The 25,822-nt window shown below is 55.9% G+C and overlaps 1 protein-coding gene across 2 annotated transcripts in view; it reads left to right on the top strand.

Moving 5' to 3' along the window:
- The window catches only part of ADGRB2 (adhesion G protein-coupled receptor B2), a 60,009-nt gene extending 43,327 nt beyond the window's left edge, over positions 1–16,682 (top strand). For both annotated transcript variants that reach the window (XM_016217442.2, XM_016217426.2), the window contains 27 exons: positions 400–564; positions 1,188–1,352; positions 1,433–1,600; positions 1,675–1,776; positions 1,934–2,040; positions 2,823–3,017; positions 3,189–3,257; positions 3,334–3,442; positions 3,771–4,101; positions 4,472–4,577; positions 4,767–4,810; positions 5,074–5,200; positions 5,613–5,716; positions 5,815–5,917; positions 6,649–6,799; positions 6,960–7,029; positions 7,457–7,523; positions 7,664–7,749; positions 8,050–8,148; positions 10,163–10,334; positions 10,626–10,721; positions 11,072–11,111; positions 11,741–12,363; positions 14,688–14,723; positions 15,018–15,116; positions 15,213–15,269; positions 15,669–16,682. In XM_016217442.2, the coding sequence (XP_016072928.2) occupies positions 400–564; positions 1,188–1,352; positions 1,433–1,600; positions 1,675–1,776; positions 1,934–2,040; positions 2,823–3,017; positions 3,189–3,257; positions 3,334–3,442; positions 3,771–4,101; positions 4,472–4,577; positions 4,767–4,810; positions 5,074–5,200; positions 5,613–5,716; positions 5,815–5,917; positions 6,649–6,799; positions 6,960–7,029; positions 7,457–7,523; positions 7,664–7,749; positions 8,050–8,148; positions 10,163–10,334; positions 10,626–10,721; positions 11,072–11,111; positions 11,741–12,363; positions 14,688–14,723; positions 15,018–15,116; positions 15,213–15,269; positions 15,669–15,854 (3,677 nt within the window). In that variant the 3' untranslated portion in view covers positions 15,855–16,682. The remainder of the gene's footprint in view (positions 1–399; positions 565–1,187; positions 1,353–1,432; positions 1,601–1,674; positions 1,777–1,933; positions 2,041–2,822; positions 3,018–3,188; positions 3,258–3,333; positions 3,443–3,770; positions 4,102–4,471; positions 4,578–4,766; positions 4,811–5,073; positions 5,201–5,612; positions 5,717–5,814; positions 5,918–6,648; positions 6,800–6,959; positions 7,030–7,456; positions 7,524–7,663; positions 7,750–8,049; positions 8,149–10,162; positions 10,335–10,625; positions 10,722–11,071; positions 11,112–11,740; positions 12,364–14,687; positions 14,724–15,017; positions 15,117–15,212; positions 15,270–15,668) is intronic.
- The last annotated feature ends 9,140 nt before the right edge of the window (positions 16,683–25,822 follow it).

Below are 25,822 nucleotides of genomic sequence, written 5' to 3'. Positions count from 1 at the left end.
TGTGTGTCCATGCGCTTGGAGTCAGAGGGGCACGTCTCTTGCTCTAGGGCTGCTGTGTTGGCTTCCTGCTCTTGGTCTTAGGGTGGAGAGGGGTGGGGAGGGGTAAGGTAGGGTAGGGTGGGGATAGATCTTGAGTCCTTTCCTGAGCTTTCCTGTGCTCCCAGGAGAGAAGGATCCTTGGCTACCCTTCTGGGTTGATCCTAGGCTCCCTGTCTGGGTGTCCTGTGTGAGCTGGAACTATAAACCCTTGGTAGTCCACAACCTGCCCCAAAGGGTGGGGCCCAGGACAGAGCCAATGAGGAGTGGTCGCAGAACTGCTGGAGCTCCTGATTGGTGGGTGGATGGGCAGTGGTCCGGGCCAAGGTGCAGCCCAGCCACCAGCCACGTGCTTCCTTGCAGTGCACGGCGTGTGGGAGGAGTGGGGGTCCTGGAGCCTGTGCTCCCGCAGCTGCGGGCGGGGGTCCCGGAGCCGGATGCGGACCTGCGTGCCCCCCCAGCACGGCGGCAAGGCCTGCGAGGGTCCTGAGCTGCAGACTAAGCTCTGCAGTATGGCTGCCTGCCCGGGTCAGTAGCGCCCAGGGGCTTCCAGGCGGGCGCTGGCCATCTGGGTGGGGGTCGGGAGACTCAAAGGAGGCAGTCATGTCCAGTGCCCTGCCCCTGGGGGCCCCGTGAACTTTGACCAAGCATGGGGAGACTGTCAGAGTGGGAGGTGACCTGGCCCAACCCAGTTGGAATTGGCACATAATGACCCCATCTAAGGGGGACTGCTTGCCAGTGCCCCTGCCCCTAAGCCCTGGGCTGCCCTTGCTGTTCATAGCACTTTGGTGCTCATGGCCAATTGGGTTGTGAGGGGACACAAAGCTGGGCTTAAGTTAGACAAAGATCAATCAGAAGGTGACCCATTTCCCTAGCCAAGAGATTGTGTGCCTCGGTGCTGAGTGGATAGGTGCCTTGTGTTCCTGGAGCTAGTGACAAGCAGGCAGGACTGGGCCCAGGCACCACCTGCTCACTCCAGCCCCCTCCCCTCTCCCCCCCATCGCCCCCTTCATCCACCCCTCTCCAGTGGGTTTGGCCTGATTCAAGTCTTAATGCATAGCAGGTTCTGCCATCTCCCTGCCGTGTTTTGCCCCTGACAGATCCCACACCCCTTGCTCAAGGGCCGCCCCTGCTTGTGTCTCCCCATGCAGTGGAAGGCCAGTGGCTAGAATGGGGTCCCTGGGGCCCGTGCTCCACGTCCTGTGCTAATGGGACCCAGCAGCGCAGCCGGAAGTGCAGTGTGGCGGGTCCAGCTTGGGCCACGTGTATGGGTGCCCTCACTGACACTCGCGAGTGCAGCAACCTTGAGTGCCCGGGTGAGTGCTTGCAAGGGCGGCAGGTGGCCGTCCTGGCCCTGGGGGCACCTGGGACCGCTCATGCCTGCCCTCTCCTAAAGCCACAGATGGCAAGTGGGGACCATGGAACTCGTGGAGCCTGTGCTCCAAGACGTGTGACACAGGCTGGCAGCGCCGCTTCCGCATGTGCCAGGCCACGGGCGCGCAGGGCTATCCCTGTGAGGGCACCGGAGAGGAGGTGAAGCCCTGCAGTGAGAAGAGGTGTCCAGGTATTGCTTGCAGGACCCTGGGGGTTGGGAGACAAATATGTGGGCCTGGCTGAGCCCCTTCACTATACCCACAGCTTTCCATGAGATGTGCAGGGATGAGTATGTGATGCTGATGACGTGGAAGAAGGCAGCTGCTGGCGAGATCATCTACAACAAGTGTCCCCCCAATGCCTCAGGTGAGCGGCGGGTAGTTCTCCCCTCAGGCCGCTACCCCTGTCATTCTTGCTGCCCCCTCCTGGGTTTCCAGCCTCTTTGATCCCCCATCCTGAGGTGCAGAATGAAGTGGGCGAGAGCTAGGCTCCTACACCCAACCCTCTGTCCTGTCCCCTGCAGGGTCTGCCAGCCGCCGCTGCCTCCTCAGTGCCCAGGGTGTGGCATACTGGGGGCTGCCCAGCTTTGCCCGCTGCATCTCCCACGAGTACCGCTACCTATATCTGTCAGTGAGTGTTCCCTGCTGGGCTGGGGCGACACACGATCTACCCCAGACCCTGGTAGGGGGTGGAGGGAGCTTAATTCTCACTCGTGCCCATGTACCTTGGCATATATATGCTGTGCTCACTTCTGCCTGGCTGTGCCTCTCCTTGTCTGGCAAACTCATACTCGTACAAGGCCTAACTCTCAAGTGTATTCCCTTATCCCTGGTGCCTACTTCTGTGTTCCTACAGCTCCCTGAGCTTTTCAGTCTTAAATGTAATGAGTACTCTTCAAAATGTCTGTGTCCTGTTAGATTGGGAGCTCCTTGAAGGCCTAGGGACAAAGTTGAATTTTTTTGTGTCCCCAGTGTCCAACTTAGGGCCTATCATGGGGTAAGAATGTTGTCAGCGAATGTGGCCTGTGTGTACTTGTTGGTCTGACTGTAATTGGTTTAGTTGTGTGTTTGCATTTGGAACTTGTATTTGAGAAAGAGAGAGAGAAAATATGCATATGAATGAGTTACAGTCCAGAGTGTGCATGACCTTTTGGGATGGGGGTACCCTACCCCTGCACCCTGCTTATCCTCTTTTACGTGTACATCTGAGCACCTCCCCTTTCTAGCTATTTCTATTTCAGTCTTTTAAAAGGATCTTTAGAGATTCTCTCTATGGGTCTCTTTCTTGAGTCCCTTTGAGCATCTCTGCCTTTTCTTCCCTATGCAAGCTGTGGGCGGACTGGAGTGGGATGGGCCAGGGGCTGGTCCCAGCTCCTGACACTCTGATGACAGCAGCCCACTCGTCACCTGCAGCTTCGGGAGCACCTGGCCAAGGGGCAGCGCATGCTGGCAGGAGAGGGCATGTCACAAGTGGTGCGCAGCCTGCAGGAGCTATTGGCCCGGCGCACCTACTACAGCGGAGACCTGCTCTTCTCTGTGGACATTCTAAGGAACGTCACTGACACCTTCAAGAGGGCCACCTATGTGCCCTCAGCTGATGATGTGCAGGTACCTCCCTCCTCTGCTTAGGGGGAAGGAGGACTGAGGGTGCAGAAGCTCCAGACAGAACAAGTCTGGGTCCCTATGGCAGAGTCTGCTGGGAACAGCAAGTGTGGCTGTGATGGGGAAGCTCTCGTCCCAGGAGTTGGGACTTCCTGACAGTCACCGCTCTCTTCCCAGCGCTTCTTCCAGGTGGTAAGCTTCATGGTGGACGCAGAGAACAAGGACAAGTGGGATGATGCTCAGCAGGTGAGGGGCTAGGCTTCTAGGTTTCCTCCCTCATGACTCACCTCCAACTTGGACCCTTACACATCTTCGTCCCCAGGTGTCCCCTGGCTCTGTGCACCTGCTCCGGGTGGTGGAGGACTTCATTCACCTGGTGGGCGATGCTCTCAAGGCCTTTCAGAGCTCTTTGATCGTCACAGACAACTTGGGTACAGGAGGCTGGCGGGGAGGGGGTGCTGGATATGGAACCCAGGCCCCACATGGGGGAGGGGTGGTTTCTAAGGCTGTTTCTCTCTCTCTCTTTCCTGGGACCCTGTGTTTCCTTATTTAACTCATTTGTATCTTTCTCTCCATGTCTCTTCCCCTCCTCCATTTCTGTGTTGTGTTTCTCTGTGTATGTGTCCCCACACCTCTGGGTTGGTACCAACCTTGGTCTCTGCATCTGCCTTCCTGGTGTCTGTCTCCCCCACATCTCTCCCTCCCTGTGCCTGCCCTCTATGTGACTGTCTGTCTCTGCTGCCCCCCATCCCCTTACAGTGATCAGCATTCAGCGAGAGCCAGTCTCTGCAGTGTCCAGCGACATCACATTCCCCATGCGGGGCCGCCGGGGCATGAAGGACTGGGTGCGGCACTCAGAGGACCGCCTCTTCCTGCCTAAGGAAGTGCTCAGCCTTTCCTCCCCAGCGAAGCCAGCTGCCTCAGGGGCATCAAACAGCCCTGGCAGAGGGAAGGGCCCAGGGACAGTGCCCCCTGGCCCAGGCTACTCCCATCAGCGCCTCCTCCCAGCAGACCCTGAGGATTCCTCTTCCTACTTTGTGATTGGTGCTGTGCTCTACCGCACCCTGGGCCTCATCCTGCCACCCCCCAGGTGAGTCCCTGGGAGGGGTGGATGGGGCCTCTGAGGGTCCAGGGAGTTCCAGATGAGAGAAGTAGGACTGAGCCTGTGCTGGCCACACAGAGATTCAGCTGCATCCTCCTGCAGCCTTGGGGACCCCTGGCTCTGGATACAGGTGCTTCTCTCAAAGATGTCCACGAAACTCCCAGAGGCTTCGTTGGGGTCCAGGGGATGTTGGACTGAGCTCTAGACCTTACCTGAAGTTCTGGGCCCCACTGAGATCTAGGCCTCTCCCTGGATTTGATCTCTGGTAGCCCCCTGCCCCTCATCCAAAGCACCTTCGGGGTTCCTGACTGGGTCTGGGCACCCGCTGGCAGGAGCTGACCTCAGAACCTGTCCCCAGGCCCCCGCTGGCCGTCACATCCCGGGTGATGACAGTGACTGTGCGGCCCCCTACACAGCCACCAGCCGAGCCCCTCATCACAGTGGAGCTCTCCTACATCATTAATGTGAGTGGGGTCCCACACAGGGACCCCGGGAATACCCAGCATGCGCGGCTGAAGGCCTGGCTGATGGGAAGGTGGTGTGCCCAATGACAGGCTGACCCTCTGACCTCTGGGGTCTGTGTGGCAGGGTGGGCGGTGGTCAGCATGGTGAGCTCCCCAACCCACACTGCACTCATGTCTTCTGCTCCCCAGGGCACCACAGATCCCCACTGTGCCAGCTGGGACTATTCCAGAGCGTGAGTCGGACAGGGGCTCTGTGTGGGGAGGAGTGCAGTCCTAGGACCTCATCTCAGGAGGGGATCTCCCTCCTGGAAGGCCAGAGGGCTCCTAGGTGCCATCCTTGGCCTGAGGGATGAAGGGCACATCCCAGGGCTCTCAATTGCCTGCCTTTTGGATGTGGCCTTGCCCTGGATTCCCCTGTCTTTGGGCAGTGGCCAGTGCTGAGGGGTGGGGCTGTGAAGCTGGGCTGGGGCTCACTCTACCTCTTCCCCCACCCAAGAGATGCCAGCTCAGGGGACTGGGACACCGAGAGCTGCCAGACCCTGGAGACCCAGGCAGCCCACACCCGCTGCCAGTGCCAGCACCTGTCCACCTTTGCCGTGCTGGCCCAGCCGCCCAAGGACCTGGTGAGTGGGAGGGTGCCTGGGCTGGGCCAGTAGAAGGCACCTGGGCTGCCAGCGGCCGTCTGTGACAGTGTTGGGAGGGACCTGGGTGACCCCACATGTGTCTGAGCAGCTGCACTTTGGGGATTGCACATGGAAGTCTATGTCCTTGGGATGGTGCTCACAGTGATGACATGTGCCTGGGGGGGGGGTGCCAGTGGGCACACATGTACATGTGTGGTTGTATGTGCAAGAGCGTAGGTGACTGAGCATAAATATGCCTCCATGTATGTGACTGGGTCTGCTCTGTGCACCTGTGAAGACAGTGGTGAGTCCCCTTCTGTGTGTGGCTATGACAAAGGTGCAGGAGCAGTCTCTACCAGACAGGGAGTGGGGAGGCTCCCAGTGACCCATCTGAACTTCTCATCTTCCCTAGACCCTGGAGCTGGCGGGCTCCCCCTCGGTCCCCCTTGTGATTGGCTGTGCTGTGTCCTGCATGGCTCTGCTCACCCTGCTTGCCATCTACGCTGCCTTCTGGAGGTAGGTGGGACACTGGGAAGACAGGGCGGGAGGTGACCAGTCATCCCAGGTTGGGCTGGGGCAGCCAGCTCCTCTGTCTCTGCCCGCTGTGCCCTCAGGTTTATAAAATCTGAACGCTCCATCATCTTGCTCAATTTCTGCCTGTCCATCCTGGCGTCTAACATCCTGATCCTCGTGGGCCAGTCGCGGGTGCTGAGCAAGGCAGGTGCAGGCTCATGGGGGTATCAGGGAGTGAGAGTGGGGTGCAGGGGGTGAGAGTGGAGAGAGTTTGCAGGTGATGGTGTGTTTGTGTGTAGGAACCTAAGTGATGGATGTTTTTATACACTCCAGCTGTGTGTTGGGTGAGGGTGTGGGAGATTGTGTGTGAGCATACTGCAGGCATTGGAGAGGAGGGGGGTGTGTACTTGAGTGATAAATGTCTGCGTACATCTGTGAACGTCTATGTGAGCTGAGTGCCTGCGAGCTCATGTGTGGGCGGATGGCATTTGTGGAGCCTGGGCCTTCTCATGTCTATGGACATGTAGGAGTCTCAGCAAGGCCTCTTGTGCCATCTGCCTGTGGGTGACCTATGCTGGCTGCCCCTTATGCCCCCTCAGCCTTCTATGCGTAGTGCCCGCACTGTGAGCGCCAGGTGTGGGGCCCACCCGACTGTGACGTGGCAGGTGCTCCTGTCTGTCCCCCTCCCTGCCAACCCCGTCTGTGTGTGGGCAGCCTGCCCGACCGCCTCTCGGATGCTGAATGCTGTGTGCATGTCACTGGGCTTGTGTCGTGCTGTGTGTGGGTGCAGGAAGACGGGGGTGCCTGGCAGGGCTCTGTGGGGGGCGGAGCTCGGGTGGGCAGCCATGGCAGCCCTGCAGCGGGCGTGGGAAGCCTGGCGCCTCCTGCCCTGGCAGCTGCTCAGGGCCACTCCCTCCTTGTCTCTCTCCTCGCAGGGTGTGTGCACCATGACAGCCGCCTTCCTGCACTTTTTCTTCCTCTCCTCCTTTTGCTGGGTGCTCACTGAGGCTTGGCAGTCCTACCTGGCTGTCATTGGACGGATGCGCACCCGCCTTGTTCGCAAGCGCTTTCTCTGCCTGGGCTGGGGTGAGCAGGGCCCGTGCTGGACTCTGCCAATGGATGTTGGGGCAAGGGCAGCAAGACAGGTCCCCCCTTTGTGGGCACAGGGGTCACATGGGCTGGGGTCTGGGAGGATGAGAGGGCCCTGAGGACTAGCCATCTCATTCTGGCTCCTCTGCTCCCCCAGGTCTGCCTGCCCTGGTGGTGGCTGTGTCTGTTGGCTTTACTCGCACCAAAGGATATGGTACATCCAGCTAGTACGTGGGCCTCCCATGGTGGGCAGTGGGGGGTTACGGAGCCTTTTAGGGTCCTAGTCTAGGCCTCTGGCCTTTTCAGGCTACACCTCAGGTCCACGCCTATTGTGGGGCTTTGGGCAAATCCTTCCCCATCTCAGAGCCTCAGTTTCCCTGAATGTAAAAGGATGTGCTGGGATTGGATAATCTTTAAGAACCATTTAGCTCAGGGATCAGCCTTGTTTGATTCCCATGGGGCTGGGCCTAATGGTCTTCACTTTTGTTAGAGGGGAAACTGAGGCTCAGTAAGAACCAGTGGCTCCCTCTAACCCTGCCTGGGGTTTGGCCTCATTGCTAATGTGGGCCTGGCAGCCCAGGGAGCACTGAGGGATGGTGTTTGAGGGTGGAGAGGAGCCTGCTCAGGTGTCTAATGCTCCCTCTCCTCCCCCAGCTGCTGGCTCTCCCTGGAGGGTGGCCTGCTGTATGCCTTTGTAGGCCCCGCGGCGGTCATTGTCCTGGTATGTGCCCCTTCAGTGTCCTGGGAGGGGTATGGCCCAGGGAGTCTACTCCTCCCTGCCCTCCAGCTCCCACTTGGGGCTTTCCCTGCCAGGAGGGCACCTGGTAATTCTGTCCCCACCCCACTCTGCTGGGCCCCCAGGTGAATATGCTTATTGGAATCGTCGTCTTCAACAAGCTCATGGCTCGAGATGGCATCTCGGACAAGTCCAAGAAGCAGAGGGCCGGGTAAGGGGGGTCTCTGTGACTTGGCCTTGTGGGACATGGTATAGGGAGGGAGGGCTCTGGCCACTTTTGGAGTCAGGGCTCGAGGATGCGATTGACCGGGACTCCCTAACCTTGGTGCATCAAGGGTGCAGGCAAGGTGGGCACTCCGAGTGCTCAGCTGCAGCCCCTCGCCCACCCTAACCCACCTCTCTCTCTCTCACCTGCCCTCCCCCTCCCACCCTGCTCTGGGGCTCATGCTGCCCCTCTTCTCCTGCTTCCCATGTGTTTCCCCCCTTCTCCCTTGTCTGTGCCGCCCCTGAGGTCGGAGCGGTGCCCCTGGGCCAGCCTGCTCCTCCCCTGCTCAGCGTGTGGAGCGGTCCCCAGTCCCCTGCTCAGCTCAGCCTCGGCCAGGAACGCCATGTTAGTTGTGCCCCTGGGGGGCGGGGAGGCGGGGTGGGACAAAAGAATGGGGGGGCAGTGCCATTGGTGGGGGGAGGGGGAGTATCAGCCCAGTGCCCTGGAAAGCTTGCCCTGCCAAAGGCTTGGTGTCCAGATGGCAGAGGGCATCAGGAGTGAATGTCTGTGCTTCCTGGAAAATGCTGGGTTCCTGTGCCTACCCCTTTGCTCCCACCCCTGCCCTCACTGCCAGCTTAGGTTTTATCTAGACCCCTCCTTACGCCTCACTTTACAGAAGCTCACAGAATTTCAGGTCCTTAGAATTTCTGAGCCCATAGAACCTTAGAATTAGAATGATAGAATCTTAGAATAAAACAATCAGAAGCTAAGAATGTTAGAATGTGAATCATAGAGTCTTATCATCTGTTATAGAATCTGAAAGTTAAGATTTTAGAGGCATTGAATCTCAACCAATTGGGAGACAGAGAATCTTGGAGGTAGAGAATTATACCATTGAGACACCCCTGTCCTTGGCAGCTGAGAAACTTAAAATTTCAATCATGCACAAATCCACAAGGGCCTCAGGCCCAACCTCCCACCCAGAGCCAGAAATCCATCTCAGCCTCCCTGACCAGTGGGGTCCAGCTTTATCTTGTACACTTCCAGGGTCAGGGAGCTCATTGCCTCTGGAGGCAGTTGGCACCATCTCTGGGCAGCTCCATGGAGTAGAAAGCTGTTACTTGGGCTGCCAGCTGCCTCTCTGACCCAGTCTGTCAGAACTAGCAGTTAAAAGCTTGGGCTTTGGAGGCAGCCAAACTAGGTTTGCATCCCAGCTTGGTCTCTGTCTGCCCAGCTGGGCACACTCCAGTTTCTCATCTGTAAATTGGGATAATAATTCCCATGCCTTTTTATTGGAGTTGTTTTGATCACAATGTGAACTAATGTACGTTAAGTGTTCAGTGTAGGGCCTGGCAGAGAATAGGTGGTTAATCAATGGTAGCTCTTATGACTGTGATTAGGCCCTCTCTTAGTCTTGGCTTTGCCGCTGGGGGCTGTGCAGAGCACTGTGCCTGCCCTGCGTCAGTCTGAGCAGCTCCCAGCCGTTCTTCATAGGACAGGTCTTGGCCCCTGCCCGTCTCTGCCTTAGCTGGGGCTGTACCCATCCCTGCCTGACCCTCCCACCTGGGGTATTCATGAGGCAGAGTGGGCTGGGTGTGGCACCTGGCCCAGTAGGGCAAGGCTGCCCTCCTGTGCCCACGTGGGCTGTAGCCAGTGATGGCAGGTTGGCACTGGTAGCTGGATGAAGGGCCCGTCTGCCTTTTTGCCTCTGCCCACCCCTGTCAAGGAGGCGAGGGATGTGTGGGTATGGCCCTGGTCCTGGCTTTTACCCCCAGCCCCAACTATAATCTTTTTGCCCAGGGCTCTGAGCCACCACTGGGGGGCTTGGTGCCCCCTCCTTGGGGAACCTAAGGAGATGAGCCTCTGCTGCACCGGCCGTGGCCATCTTCTCCCCAAAGATTTGTGCTCTGTGACATCCTCTGTGGGCTCTGCTTGTTTAATCTTTCTGTCTATGTGGCTCTGCCTGTCTCATTCTCTCTGTGTCTGTCATCTCTCATTGTCCCTCTTCTCCTCTCCCAGAATCTCTGGGGATGTGGCCCAGGCCTGTGATTCTGTGCAAATCGGAGCTGAAAGTCACAGCATCCGCATATGTCTCCCTTCTCCTTTTCTCTCCCACCGTCCTGTTCCACCTTCTCCATCCCTGTCCCCTGGCTGTGGCTCAGTCCCATTGCGTCCATGTTTCTGTCCCTCCCACCTCTCTGGGTCCCTGCTCTGGCCCCATAGTTCTCGCTTTCTGTACTCTGTTTCTCTGACTCCAGCTCCTCAGCCCATCTCTGCTTGGGGACATTACTGAGGTCTTGGAGTTCGGGGCCCTGCCAGTCTTGGGCAGCTTAAGGGCGCCAGGCTCAGTGCAGGCCTGGGCGGAGCTCACCCTGTCTCCTGGAGCGTCCCGCTGACAGACCCTCTGCTGTGTCCTCAGGGCCTCGCTCTGGAGCTCCTGCGTGGTGCTGCCCCTGCTGGCGCTCACCTGGATGTCCGCCGTCCTGGCCATGACAGACCGCCGCTCGGTCCTCTTCCAGGCCCTCTTCGCTGTCTTCAACTCTGCGCAGGGCTTTGTCATCACGGCTGTGCACTGCTTCCTGCGCCGAGAGGTGGGGCTGGGCTTCTCCTGTCCTTTTGCACCCACGGCGCCAGGCCAGTGCTCTCACTTCTCCCCACTGTGCAGGGAGGGTTGAGGCCCCGACCAGGCCTCCAGCTGGGCAGCGCTTGTCTCTGGCCTGCTGGTCTCCTGGGGCTCTTGCTCCCCTCAGCCTTCCCTTCCCTTCGGCTGGATGTGCTTCTGTCCTTCCAAACCCGCCTGGGTGCCTGGGGCGGGAGGCACAGCCAGCTGCTGCCAGGGGCCCTATGGCGGCCTCAGGCCAGTAGGAACCTGCTGCCCCCAGGTCCAGGATGTGGTGAAGTGCCAGATGGGCGTGTGCCGGGCCGATGAGAGCGAAGACTCCCCTGACTCTTGTAAGAATGGACAGCTGCAGATCCTGGTGAGTGAGGGGGCCTAGACAGGGCATGGGTGGGTTCTGAGCATGCCCCACCCCCATTTCCCTGCCCCAGTCCCCTCACCTTCCCCATCCATGACAGGGAGGGACAGAGACCAGGTTCGATTCAGACCCAGCCACTGACCTCTGGGTGTCACTGGGCAAGTCTTTCCCCTCAGTCAGTTTTTTCACCTGTCAGGTGGGGCTGGAGTAGACATGTGTGGGGCCCCTGTGGGCTCTGTTGGGTGGTGTGCCATGGGTAGCACCTCTGGGTGGGTGGGAGGGGACTGAGCCTCCCCCACCGTGATACATTGATCCTCTCTCTGCCCACCTGCTCTATTCCTCTCTGCCTATAGTCAGACTTTGAAAAGGATGTGGATCTGGCTTGTCAGACAGGTGAGTCTGCTGGCACAGAGGTGAGAATGGTCCTCAGGGAAGGGCAAGAAGGGAGGGCCCCCAGTGGGAGGCCCTGATAGGGGTCTGACTGGAGTTTAGCTTTAGAGTCAGACAGCCCCTAGTAAATTCAAAGCTGTGAACACACTTACTGTGTGACTTTGAGCAGATAGCAGACCTCTCTGAGCCTTAAAGGAATTAGGAGACATCAAATGCTTAGCACTGTGCTTGGCACATAGTAGCTGTCCCAATATTGTATCATTTCCATGATTCTTACCAGATTCCTTTTCCAGTTGTGTCTCCTGGGGAGGAGCTGCCTAGGGCGGGGAAGGAACAAGGCCCTTTTGACAGCGTCAGGGCCGTGGGGTCAGAGGTCAGGACCTACAGGAGGAGCTGACCCGTAGGAGTTGGGCCTTGGCTTTGTTCCTTGCCTGCCTTGCTGTGGGTCTCCGGGCCAGCTGTGTTCCTAACTCCTTGGGTGTGGGAGGGAGTACCAGTCATGCAGCCCTCTCTCCAGGACTCAGTTTCCTCCTCTGTCTGAGCTTAGGGGCTTGGTACCTGATCAGCCTGGGCAGGGGCATCTGGGGGTTCCTCCTCCCCTGAACTTACCTCTCTCCCACTCCTGCCCCCAGTTCTGTTCAAGGAGGTCAACACTTGCAACCCGTCCACCATCACGGGCACACTGTCCCGCCTGTCCCTGGATGAGGAGGAGGAGCCCAAGTCCTGCCTTGTGGGCCCGGAGGGCGGCCTCAGTTTCTCCACGCTGCCTGGGAATATCCTGATGCCCATGGCAGCCTCGTCAGGGCTGGGGGAGCCACCGCCCCCCCAGGAGGCCAACCCCGTGTACATGTGTGGGGAGGGCAGCCTGCGGCAGCTGGACCTCACATGGCTACGGCCAGGCGACCCAGGCTCTGAGGGGGACTACATGGTGCTGCCCCGAAGGACTCTGAGCCTGCAGCCTGGCAGTGGGGGTGGAGGTGGTGAGGATCCCCCGAGGACCCGGCCCGAGGGCACCCCCCGACGGGCTGCCAAGACATTGGCCCACACCGAAGGCTACCCCAGCTTCTTGTCAGTGGACCACTCAGGCCTGGGGCTGGGCCCTGCCTATGGGTCTCTACAGAACCCCTATGGGATGACCTTCCAACCACCACCACCGCCGACGCCCAGCGCCCGCCAAGTGCCGGAGCCGGGGGAGCGCAGTCGAACCATGCCCCGCACTGTGCCCGGCTCCACCATGAAGCTGGGCTCCCTGGAGGTGAGGGGCTGTAGGGCATGGGGTGGGCGTGGGAGGCCTGCCCCCATGTGCCTGAGACTGTGTCTAAGTCCCAGGCAGCGGCCGGGAAGGGACAGCCAGCAACCTCCCCAGAGCAGCGTCTTTGTCCAAGTCGCTGGGAGTATATACACTGTGCATTTCCCCCTCTGTTAGAGCCCACGGCAAATGCAGGGAAATCCTGGCTCCTCTCAACTCCTTGAGGGGGCTTGGACTTCACACTCTGAAGGTGCCCTGTGCACTGCATTCACACTTGGTTTTTAATGCCTGCTTTGGGGTGAATAGTTAGGATGGGTCTTTCTTTAAGGGGCCTGTGGCTCAGGCCAGGTGCTGAGAGCCTGGGCCTCCTGGTCACACAGATCTGAGTTCAGATCAGGATGCTGCTGATCAGCAGTGAGAGCTTGAGCAGAATCTCTCTGAGCCTCAGTTTCCTCACTTGTAAAGTGGAGATAACAGAGCAGCTTCTTTGTAGAGGTGTTGCGAAGACTCAGTGAGTGATACAAAACATTTATCTCTGTGTGAGGCAGGTAGAAAGTGCTAGATAATGGGGATTGCTGCTGTCATTATCCTGGATATCAGCCTCAGCACTGCCCATGGGCCTGGGCTAACTGACCCTCCCCTTTCTGAGAAAATGTAAGCCCCTCACTCTGCCTGCCTGGGCGGTTTCTGTGGATGCCCCACTTTCCCTCTGACCTCCTCAGACCTGCTTCCTGAGCAGAATCACTGGAAACAGACAGATGGCAGTGATCTAGAACTCCAGAACCTTCTGGAACTCTAGCTGGAGGGATGAAGGGGATGTAGATAAGGAAGGGGGCAGGAGTCATAGCTCAGACACTGTTGGCTGCTCACGTTTGGCCTCAGAATCCTGCTCCCCATCCTCCGCATGAAGGAAATTAAGTTAGCATCTAGGAGGTTCGTAAGTTTAGATTTTTTCCCAAAATGTTTCTTGAACATTTGGTGCCTGCTCCTGTTGCAGATGGCAAAAACAGGAAGGCGTAGCAAAGACAAAACCCGACACCAGCATCGGGGGGGGGGGGGGTGCTCAGCATTATGGTTTTGGTCTGTGGACACCTGCCCATGGTTGGACCACAGAGGAGGGGCCAGCATTGGGCTCCTTGTGTGGGAGGTGGCAATAAATGTGGCAGCATCTTGAGGGGTCAAGGATGACATCCCGAATTCTGGTGTGGGTAACTACAACGAGGCAGAGGTGGAGGAGTGGATTTGCGGTGGAGGGGATTCTGAATTTATTCAGTTGGGGACAGCTATGGGCATTGGGAGGGGAGAGGTGTGCTGCCTCCAGAAATAGAGGTGTAGCTGAGAACAGGGAGGACACACGGGTGCATGGTGAAGGGCAGGGAAGGTCCAGGGCACAGCATGCAGAACCTAGTGGGGAAGCCAAGGTGGCTGCTTGGGAAAGAGCAGGCGGGGAGGTGGGGGAGGACCAGGAGAGTGGTTCATGCAGGCCAGTGGTGGCAAGCATGTCTGCGGGCCTGGGACTCGGGAGATCTAGGTGGTGGTTTTAGCTTCATCCCTGAGGGCCTTGGGACAGGTCCCTTCTCCTCCCTGGACCTCAGTTTCCCCAGCGTAACCTGGAAAGTTGACTCGGTTGCATGAGTGCTCCGTGCCAACATCCTAAGACTCTAAGGCCTCCTCCTCGAGTGGCACTGAACACTGATTAGTTTTAGGGCCTTGGAGGTGATCTTGGGCAAGAGAGGCCAGTGAGAGGGTGGGAGGCCAGGGAGGCAGGGCCTGGTTTTTCAGGAAAAGGGACACGGCAGGGTCAGAAGGACTAAAAACCAGAGTCCTCGTGTTTACAGGACAAGTGGAGGGTTCTGGGGAGAGGGAAGCCCATGGCTGGCAATGAGAAAGGGCCAAGATGAGGCAAAGGGGTAGAATCCAGGGCAGAGAGGAAGGAAAGGCTGCTCTGTGATCCCGTGTGGGAATCTGAGTCCCTGCCACACTGTAAGTCTGTGCTGGGACACTGGGCCCGTGTGCAGCTGCGTGTCTGAGGGCGTGCCAGTGTGTGCGCCTCCTGTGAGCTCCTGCCTGCGTGTGCGCATTGCAGGGGTGGCAGTGAATGTGGGCCTGGGGTCTGAGCTGCAGCCCTGTGGCAGGGTAGTGCCTCGGCTGCCCATCCTCCAGGCCTCAGCCCCTCTTCCCACAACCCAAGGGCTGCCCTTTAAGGATTCTGAACTCCTAGGCCCCAGGCAGTGGGCAGACCTTGGGGCACCAGGTTTCCGGTCTCTAAAGCCCCTGCATGTGTTAAAAACTTTCTTCTCCTTCACTGCCTCCTTGCTGCCCCTTCCCAGAGAAAGAAGCTACGGTATTCAGACCTGGACTTTGAGGTAAGTGCTATGTGCCTGTGTGTATGGAGAGGGTGGGGGTTGTCCCTAGAGGGTCCACTCTTAAATTTAGCCCAAGGCCCATTGCAGAGCCTGACCCCATGAGCCTGTGGTTTCTGTAGGATCCTCCTAACATCCCCACCCTGCCCAATCCTGTAGCTCTGGGGTGAAGAGAGAGCCAGGCCTCGTCCTAGAGGGGCCAGCAACAGGCAGGGGTGTGGGGACCCAGGATGCTGAGCCCTGAGTGCGGGGCTGGCCCAGTGGGGAGCAGCTCCTCTGACACCCTGTGGCTCCCAGAAGGTGATGCACACCCGGAAACGGCACTCGGAACTCTACCACGAGCTCAACCAGAAATTCCACACTTTCGACCGCTACCGCAGCCAGTCCACGGCCAAGGTGAGGGTTCTTCCTGGGGCCGCCCTCCCCAAAGCAGGGCGCAGCCTGGTGCAGTGGCCTCGGGGGTCAGACCCTGACCCATGGCCCCCATTACAGAGGGAGAAGCGCTGGAGTGTGTCTTCGGGTGGGGCGACCGAACGGACCCTGTCCAGTGTAAGTCTCCCTGGGCTGGGTGGGGGTGAGGGGGCTCCAAGGGGCTCATTCCCTCCCTGTCCACCTCCCCTGCCTGGATGAACTCAGCCTGCCTCACCAAGGACCTACCTGTGCCATAAGCAACAGTTCTGGGGTTGTGTGGGGATGCAGAGCATTGATGGGGGCTCCACTGGGGTCTTGAGTAGGGTGGGCAGACTCAGTAGACATGGTCCCAAGGGTCCACTCTGAGCACAGGGTTTAGGACCAGGCAGATCTGGATTTGAACCCAACTTTGGCGCCTGATTGCTTAGTAACTTTGGGCATCACTGGCTTTCTCTGGGCCTCCTCAGTTTGTTCATCTGTACAACGGGTGAGAAGGTATTGTCCCATCTTCACGGGCCCTTCCTGCTCTCTCCACAGGAGAAACCTAGTCCAGGGGAGCGTCCTAGCTTGTCCCAACAGCGGCGACATCAGAGTTGGAGCACCTTCAAGTCTATGACATTGGGCTCACTGCCCCCCAAGCCCCGAGAAAGGCTGGCCCTGCACAGGGCAGCAGCCTGGGAGCCCACAGAACCACCGGATGGTGACTTCCAGACAGAGGTGTGAGTGCCATGCCGGACTGCCCTCTGCGTATAAATATATATATCTCTCTATTTTCACACACCACTTTGGAACTACCCAGGAGCCAGCGCCCCCTCCCCTCTCCCGAGGGCTGGGCAGGGAGGTGCAGTGGACTCAACTGGTCTGGGGGAGCCAGACACGGTGTGGCCTGGGGGGCCAGGGCCCTTCCCTGTTTCTTAGAGGCCCCTCAGCCACTGGAGCCCCATCTTTGCCCCAGCCTGTCTGTCCCTGTCCTGGGCTGGGGAGGGGGGAGGAGAACTTTGTTGGGAATAAACTTCACTCTGTGGATTTTGCTGCTGAGCTGTTTGCTTCCCCCAGGTGAAAGCCCAGCCCTGAGACCCTGACTTTGTTTATCTCCTTGGTTCACTTCTCTTGGTCTCTTCAAATTGTGTGATTTGACCAGCCCTGACTGGGAGGGGGTGCCTTTGCCCTTGAATCCCTGGGTGACCTTGGACGTACTCCTTTCCCTTTTGGGGCCTGGGGTAGGCAGATTGGGAATGTGGGATGGGGCAGCTTGCAGCGGCCATCCCCAGTGGCTGTGATGGTCATGGCTGCCTTTCACTGAGGCCTGGAGGCCAGACTGCCTGGGCTGGAGCCCAGGCAGAGCTTAGTGACCTCAGTTTACCCCCATCTGTGACATAGCAATGGAACTAACACTTACCTCATTGGGTTGTTATGAGAATAAAATAATTACTATATGTAAAGCATAGTGAGTGCCTGGCGCACAATAAGCTCTGTAAGTATCAGCTTGTATTTCCTGGCACTTGCTCTCACGCTGGGCTCTGTGTCAGGAGCATGTCTCTCTCTCTCTCTCTCTCTCTCTCTCTCTCTCTCTCTCTCTCTCTCTCTCTCTCTCACACACACACACACACACACACACACACACAGCCCCTGACCCCTCACCACACCTCGCTGGAAGGTTTTAGTTGCTTGCTTTGTGGACAGAAATAGGAGTGACTTGCTCAAGGCCACAGCCAGAGGCAGAGCCGGGGCTTCACCTTTGTCAATACCCCTGGTAGGACAGGAAGCTTGAGCTCTGCTTCTAGGTGCTTGATCTTTATGGCTGCAGGGGAGTGGCAGGAGGCTGGGTTGTGGTGGAGCTCGGGTGCCAGGGCTCAGGGAGGCTGTGGGATGGAGGGGACAGGCTGGCGTGGTCTCAGAGGCCAAGGGTGGGAGGCTTATCGCTGGGGCGTATTCTTTATGTGCCTGAGTGCATGGACCTTTGCTCAGTTCCCAGTCACCCAGGAAGAGGGAGTGTAGTATCAATGTATATCCAACGTCTTGCTCTAAATGCCTTGGCTCTTCTGTAATTAGGTAGCAATGGAAGTAGGGGCTACACATGCAGCTGCGGCCTGGTCATTTAGCACCTCTGAGCCCCCAGACAGTGACTCTGAGCCACAGACACAGGCCCTTGGAAAGCTAACAGTCTCTGGGGGTGGCCAACATGTCAGAGGGACGGGTTAAGTGCTATAGGAGCCTCCCCTTGGGCAGCTGCAGCACTTACACATATAAAACACTCTCAGGGAGCACCACATTGGAGTCTTCAAGGTAGATATTGTCACTCCCCCATTTTATAGTTAAGGAAATCAAGGATCAGAGAGGGATGTGACTTTCCAAAATGCTTATAGCTTGTAAGTGACTATATTGGGACTTGTGGCCAGGGGTGGCAGAATCCCAGTACTACTAGCCAGCTAAGGCAGAAGGAAACTTTGTTTGCTCAGGGGTAGCAAGCTGCAGCAAGGACAGTGGTGGGAGGGTGTGGTGGGCCTTGCATGATGGGACCCAGGGTCACTGTGCCACCAGATGTTTGATCCCTTCTAGCTGCTCTCTGTGTCAGCTCCATTCTTCCAGGCAAGCTTCCTCACCCCCCTCAGTCCAGCTCCCAGCTCCCAGCTCCCAGCACTCAACTTTGCCCCAGAGGGAAAGAAACTTTCTCTTGAATTCCAATCAGAAAACCCCCAAGGAAGGGCTCTGATTGGCCCCAGGCAGGGGTGGGGCATTGGGATTGGCAGCCCCCTTGGGAACCTCAGGGGAGGAGAGGTTATAGTTCCCAGTAGAGTGTGATAGACACACAAGCAAAGTTCCTGTCTCAGCTGCCACCTTCTAGGTGCCTGTGTTCTTATCTCCTTCCCTCCCAACCCTGGGCTCCACTGGCCACAAGTAGGATCTCTCTGGGACTAAGCTGCGGAGTTCATTCCTCTCTCCTCTTGTAGTTTCTTGGTTTGAGGGGGAAGTTTAGCATTTAGCATGTTGATTCTGCTCAAATAGCAACCACAGCTGCAGTAGAGGCTCCTCAGGGCTTTGAGACTCCACTTCCATGGTCAGGAGCTGAGCTTTCCTGCATTGAGGACGGTGCTCCTCTCTGTCCCTCAGTCCCCACGCCCCCCAGGCGCTGACCGTGTCGCCTTGGGGAGGTCACTGTCCCCTGTCTGACAGTTTCCTCATTTGTAGGCCTAATAGCCCTTCCATTTGGGCTAATATCCAGCAACCTGCCCTTTCTTTCCTGGTCTTGGATTTCTCATCTCATTGTCCTCATTCTTTCTGCCCCCAGTATCTGGTGGTTTGTTCACCTGGCCCACATGTGATCTTTCCAAAATGCAGATCTGGCCAGGCCACTGCCCTGCTCAGAAGCCTTTTGATGATCCTAGAATTAAGCCCTGGCCAGGTAGCCCAGTTGGTTAGAGCATCGTCCCCATACGCCAAGGCTGCAGGTTCATCCCTGGTCAGGGCACATACAAGAATGAGCCAATGAATGCATAAAAAAGGGTAACAACAAATCGATGTTTCTCTCTCTAAAAAAAAAATCAGTAAAATAAAACCACCTTTGTTGACGATCCTAGAATTAGTCTAGAATGCAGGGCCCTTGATGATGTGGTCCTCGCCCACCTGTCCTGCTCCACCTCTCACCTCCACACCTATGCACCCCATTGCTGCCTGAAACGCCCTCCCACTTATTCTGGCAAAGTCCCCTTCATCCTTTGAGATCCAGTCCAAGTGACCCCTCTGTCTCTGAAGCTGTCCCTGAACTCCGCAGCCCCAGCAGTCAGCGCTTGCTGGGCTCCCACAGCCTGGCACCCACTTTCACCATCTCACTGCAGAATTACTAGCATCTATGTTGACCCGGTTTGGGTTTGTGCACTCAGCCAAGGGCTCCACAGGAACCAGGCATCAGCTGGTCTTTACTGAGTGAACAGATGGAATGAGCAAATGTCCCCGAATATTAGTCCCCTCATCTGCAAAATGGGGATCGTAATAACCCTTAACTGGCCCTCCTCACTGGGTGTCTGGAGCGTGACATGAGCTTACTCATGGGGAGTGTGTTGCAGGTGATATCTACAGGAAGGGATGTTATTCCTTCCTGGGCCTAGGTTAGGCGATCCCAGGACCCCAAGTGGAAAGCCAGTCCTGGGTGCTGTCCAGGGTCCTGAAAGCGACTTGCTGCCCTCCCCAGAGATAAAGAGACTGCCTGAGAGGCTCACTCAGGCTCGGCTGCAGCCTTTCCAGACTGTGGCAGGGTCATGGGTGATCAGGCAATCCAACCTCCATAAGACCAGACCCCAGAGATTGTTCAATAAAATAAAAAATGCAAACTGCATCTGTAACTTTACATTTTCTAGTAGTCATTTTAAAAATGTTTTTAAAAGGTGGAATTCAGCCCTGGCTGGTGTGGCTCAGTGGTTAGAGCGCCGACCCATGCACCAAAGGGTCTTGGGTTCCACTCCCAGTCAAGGTTACAGACCTGCGTTGCAGGTTCAATCCCTCGCACTGGTCGGGGCACTTGCGGGAGGCAACCAGTCGATGTGTCTCTCTCACATTGATGTTTCTCTCTCACTCCTCTCTCTTCCCCCCCTGCCCCCTCCCTCCCTCACACTCTAAAAAGCAATGGAAAAAATATCCTCGGGTGAGGATTAACAAAAAATAATTTTAAAAAAAGGTGGAATTCATTTTAATATATCAAAAAACATCATTTCAACCCATAATTAATAAAGTTACCAGTGAGACACTGAACACTCTTTGAAATCCAGTGTGTTTTACAGGTAAGGGCACATCTCAATTCAATCTGGCCACGTTCTGAGTGCTCGGTAACCACATATGGCTAGTGGCTACGATATTAGACAGCACAGCTCCGGACAGAAAAAAGGCAGTGACCTTGGGCACGTCAATGCTGTGTCCTCTGCGAAAAGGAGGTATGAGTTCTGCCTTGCATCACTGGATCATGGTGAGGGCTCAAGGAGGTGAGGTAGGGAAGGTTCTGGACCCTAAGCCAGTGTTTCTGGAACCTAGGGATTCAGGGGATACAGGTGGGCAGGGAGGGGAAGCAAAAGAAGGTCTTGAGACCCGTGGATTGGTATCAGGCCTCCCTTAGCAGAGCTGGGGGGAGGCTACCCCTGCCCCCACACCAACAAGCACCCCTAGAGCCTTTCTTCCCTCTTTCAACCTATGGCCCCAGGCCCTGGGAGAAGGGGGCAGGTGGGACTGGCGCTTTAACAGACACATTAAAACTCACTTGGATTTAATTTACTTCCATTAGGCACCAATTAAAAAAACTTAGGTGGCCTGGGGGAAAGCCTGGTTGCAGGATGCTGCCAACTCCTTCTCTGGACTCATTCCCCTTGAGGCTTTCTCTTCCCCACCACGGCAGCACATGGGGTCCACAGTTGGGGCTTTTTAAGGCTGTACCCCCATTGTTTCTCCTGTATTCCTCCAAGGTGACCAATCCCAGGAAGACTCCTACCCTCTTAGGTCCTAAGGCATGCTAAGTGTCAAGGGGAGACTCCAGCAAGGGATTTCAGACTAGTGCATATCAAGACGGGTGTTGAGCAGGGGACCTGCATGATCAGATTTACATATAAACAGGATTGCTCTGGGTGGATGGGAAATGGATTGGGGGGGGGGGGACTGCAGAGTAAGGGTGGATGAGGAGAGACCAGTGAGGAGTCCATTCATATGAAAGACACTTAACTCGGGGAGGGCGGGGGGCTTGCAGGGGACATGGAATCTATATGTAAGTAGTGGGTAGAATTGTCAGCCCTGGTGTGGATGGCATGGGAAGGAGCAAAGGATGACCTGTGGGCTTGTGTCTTACACACCTGGATGGGTGACCTTGCCACTGGATTTGGGGTACAGAAAGAGGACCAGATTTGGGGGAGATAATCATGACTTTGGCCTTGGGCATGTTAACCTTGAAACTCCTTGGAGATGGTCAAGGGGGAATTTCAAGTGGAAAGTAGGTGGTTAGACAGGACTGGAATCAGAAGGGCTGGGCTAGAATCACTGGCGTGGCAGGAATCTGGGCTGGAGCCGGCTGTACAGTGAGTGGGAGGAAATGAAGACTGTGTAGCAATTCTCAAAGTCGGGTTATGGAAAGAGGGAGATAAAGCTCAGGGCCCACTGTAGGCTCTGAAAGTGAATCAGCTGCAGAGGTTGATGGAATGTTTCCAGGAGTGGAGAGGCCCTTAACCCCTCCCCCAAATCCTACATAACGACAGACCAAAAATATCCAGCCCTACCATCCTGGGAGGCAGGGTCCTGAGACCTGGTAATGGAAATCATCACAGAGATTGATTCTGCTCATTTTGGGGCTGCAGGCCAGCCACTGTTCTTGAACGGGGGCAGAGGGGATAGGGGTGGACACTCCACAAAACCTCAGACCTTCTGGGAGGGAGGAGGGCACTCTGGGCTCCATAGGCAGCACCCGGGCACAAGATGGAGATATAGACACGGTGCCCTGGGCTCTCTGCAGCCCTCACCTCTGCCGCCCCCCCCCCCCCCCCAACGCAGGCTTAGAGGTAAGCTCTCCCTCCAAAGCCTCAGCTCCCACGGGCCTGCTCCAGGCTGGTATGTCCCCATCCCCTGTGGTGGCAGGGCTCAGCCCCAGCCATCAATCCAGGAGCCCCTAGAGTCCACCAAGAAAGTCAATATTTAATTTGGGCACCATGTTAATGCCATCGATTACTGACCCCCCTCCACTTCCTCAGGCTCATTTGTCACTTCCTACCCACTGGGGACAGGGGCAGCGCCCGGACTCAGTAGAGGCAGAGCTCAGCCTGGGGTTGGCTTGGGGGAACTGGCCTGCAGGTGGGAGTGCTGCCCTGAGCTACCCAGCTTTCTTTCTCCCTAAGAATCACGGATCTGCTTTGTTTGAGTTTCCTGAGCCTTGGCTCCTGGGAGGGAGGTGACAGGGAGGGGGCGGCAGTGGTGTGCGGTGAAGTGGAGAGGGAAGGCCCACTTTCCTCCCAGGCAGGCCCTGTCTAATTCCCCCGCAGGGTCCGGAAACAGAGCAGGTGTGGTGGGGGGTTGAATGATAGAGGGAAGGATCGAACCTGTGGGATATTCCACCACCATGGGGGAGAGGTGGGAGGCCAAGAGCTGTGCTGGCTCAGGCTTCTGGAACCTCTCCTGGGTGGCCAGGGCTGAGCCTGTGTGATGCTGTGGAACCCACATGGGGACCTTGAGGCGAAGGTCCACCTCTAGGTCCCAGACAGTATCTTGGGTGCATTGAGCTTAGAGGCTTAGAGCCCAGCTGGGTAGTGAAAGAGGCTGGGGGAAGGGCAGGGCCCTCATCCAGGCTGGGCTGTGTCCAGCTCCACCGTTTGTTCTTATCAGTTCTGTGGATCTAGATATGGGCAGGTAAGCTGGGACCCTTGACATTCTTCCCCAGCCCATTTGCCCTCAGGAAGGGAATGGCATCTGCTTTGGGGGCCAGACTTGTGCTCAAATAGCAACTGCATCCCCAACATGCTGAGTGACTTTGGGCAAGTTAAGTAACCTCTCTAAGCCTTTGATTCCTCTTCTGAGAAGTCTCTTAGGACTTTAGTCATTTTATAGTTTTCAGAGGGTCAGGGTTGGGGAGGGGCAAGCCTTCATGAGGCAAAGGGGTGTTCCTCAGGGTCCTCACACAGAGCAGCTGCCAAATCTGGTGTGGCCTTGAGAAGCTGCCAACAATATTGTGGGGCTGTCCACTATCAGTCCTGGCCACCACGGCACCCTTGGTGTTCCTCACTATTTCCAGCTCACAAGCCAAGACCAGATCACCAAGGGGACAGTTGGGCCAGGTCTGCCATCTAGCACTGGGTGACCGACCCAATGGGCAGATAGTTCAGCTTGGGGCACCGGCAAGGTGGCAGCAACACAGGTACACGCACACATAAATGAAAAGGAATTAGGCTTTGATGACCTTATCTAGAATTTTGCAGTTGAAAACCCCAGAAGAAGTTGTTTGCATTTCAGCATACGTGTACGTATTGTTCTTCGTGGATTAATAGTGTTCCCATTATGAATTATGTATGGGGAACACCAGACTCTTTACAATGGGTAGGGCATCTAAATGTCTTAATCTGGCCCAGATGACTTCCATCCTGAGCTGCCCAAGGACTTCTCAGTGGCCCAGCTGACCCTCTCTGAGCCACTCAGTCAAGCCTTGAACCAGAAGAGCCTGACTTAGTCATTCACTTATTTGGTGAACATTGTCTGATTCCAAGTCACGCCAGGCTCTGAGCTGGACACTGACAAGGTAAAGATGAGGAAGACATGGTCTCTAGGAAGGATACCCAGGAGGAGGGAAGCAGGGGGAAGGGATGGATTTTGTTTTCTCTGTCCAAAACCTCCCAATGCTCTTAGAATAAAGTTAAGGCCCTACACTGTAGCCCAAGAGCTGGGGCCTGATTTGGTCCCCTCCACAGTGCTCTTCTCACTGATAGAGCTCCACTCATATGGCCTCCTTTCTGCTCCTCCTACACGTTTTATAGTTTCTCTGACCCCAGGGCCTTTGCATGTGTTGTACCCTCCACTTAAAAGGGCTCTTCCCTGGATTATCTACTTCACTGGATCCTCATCTTTTGATTGAAGCTCTGATACCACCTCCTCAGAAAGGCCTTTCTTGCATACCCCTTACCCCCCTGAGTCATTTTTTATCACATCATTCTAATCCTTCCATAGTACTGCTTCTCCCAATCTGAAATTACCGGGCGTTTCTTCTTTGTTTTCTTTTGTTAATCCTCACCTGAGGGTATTTTTCCATTGATGTTTAGAGAGACTGGGAGGGAGGGAGGGACACCAATGTGAGAGAGACAATGATTGGTTGCCTCTCACATGCACTCTGCCCAGGGCCAGGGATTGAACCTGCAACCCAGATATGTGCCCTTGACTGGGAATCGAATTCGTGGCCCTTCGGTGCACAGGCCTACACTCTAATCACTGAGCCACACTGGCCAGTTTCCTCTTTACTGTCTGTCTCCCCTTAAGGTAAGAAACATTCAAACCTGTGAAGAATTTTTGTGAGTTTATTTGAACCATACTGTCGACACATGCTGAGAGAAGCAGAATCTCAATGGGTGGAGATAATGCTCCGGAGAATGGCAGTTTTGCACCTTGCTTTATAGATTACAATCAAAGGAGACTTCAGTAGGTTAAGTGAAACCCATTGGTGATAGATTAGGGAGGCGGGAGAAGCAAAGTGGGGGTGGGGGTGGGGTGGGGGAACATCTGGGATTGGATGAAGTAAATGATTGACACACACTTCTTTTACTTAGGTGAGTGCAGGATAGTTAACAGTCAACAATTAACATGATAACAATGATAATGAGGGGGTTGTGGTGCCTGTGCTTTAAGGGGTCCATAAAAAGGGGAAATTACTTCGATTTGCAAAGGCATGTTAATCAGGTATGTTATTGAAGATGCAAAAATTCAGATGGGCAGGCTTAGTTAAGGTGAAAATTAATCTTTGTTAAGGAAAAATATTGCCTTAGGATGAGACTACCTACCATAGACTGCTTTTAGTTAAAAAGTTTTCATTTCAGACCATCCTTTGTGGTTACGTTAGGCCTTTGAGTTTGCTAGGTACCATGCAGGCCTTCCCTGGGCTTGTCAGGTTTAGCATGCGGCCCGTTTTCATCCACATTCACTTACTAGACTATGAGCCCGAGGGCAGAACAGAGTGAGATTCACTGACATATATACCATTGCCTGGTACGTTAGGAACTTAAAAGATATTGTTGAATAAATGATGAATGAATGTGGTGCTTAAGGCTCCCACAGGACATCAAGAAGGTGAGTGTCCTGGAAGCAGAGCTAAAGCTCTGGCCTGCCACAGGTTAACTGTGTCGATATCTAGTCCTGCGGAGTGGGTAAGAGGGATGGTGTTGCATGTGTAGGCCTGGGAAGGGCCTTGCATGTGTAGAGCCCCATAGGATTCCGGCCTCAGGACATGCATATGCAGGAGGCTCATTCCTTCCATATAAACTTGCTGCTGGACTGGCAGCTCCCCGCTGTTGCTGAATTTTTCAGTCAGAGCCAATGGTAGACCGGGGATGGGGGTTGGGAGGACAGGAGCATCCAAGTTCAGAAGGCCACATATACTTTTAAAAAAAAATGTTTTTATTGAATCAGAGAAAGAAAGGGAGAGGGAGAGAGAGACAGAAATATCAATGATGAGAGAGAATCATCTACCGGCTGTCTCATGCACTGCCCACCCCCCCAGAGATCAAGCCCACAACCCCAGGCATGTGCCCTAACTGGGAATTGAACAGTGACCTCCAGGTTCATGGGTCGATGCTCAGCCACTGAGCCACACTGTCCGGGTGCCATGTACACTTTTTGTGAAAGCATCATTTGCAGCCATTTAGGAAGGGCCTTGCTCCCAGGTGGCTATGCATGGGTGCTCCATGTGTAGCTGCACGTCTGAGTGTGCTGGGCCCTTAGCTGGCCTGCAGCGCACACTGGTGACATGTTTTACATGCCATCACTTCTAAACCCAACCAGGGAAGGAAGGGTCCATAGAAACCATTGAGTTTCACTCTCCTTATTGTGCAGAGAGAAAAACTGAGGCCCACAGAGGGGAGAGGTTCCTTGAGGTCACATCATGAGTCCATGGAGGGTCAAGGCTAATGCTCAGTGGACAGTGAGCATTTATGGAGAACCAAATGTGTACCTGGTGCTGTGCTGGGCCCTGGGGA

This window comes from Miniopterus natalensis, chromosome 9 (assembly GCF_054644295.1).
Source record: "Miniopterus natalensis isolate mMinNat1 chromosome 9, mMinNat1.hap1, whole genome shotgun sequence".
Taxonomy (NCBI): Eukaryota; Metazoa; Chordata; class Mammalia; order Chiroptera; family Miniopteridae; genus Miniopterus; species Miniopterus natalensis.
The sequence above is the reverse complement of the archived record's forward strand: the minus strand, read 5'-3'. Positions and strand labels throughout refer to the sequence as shown.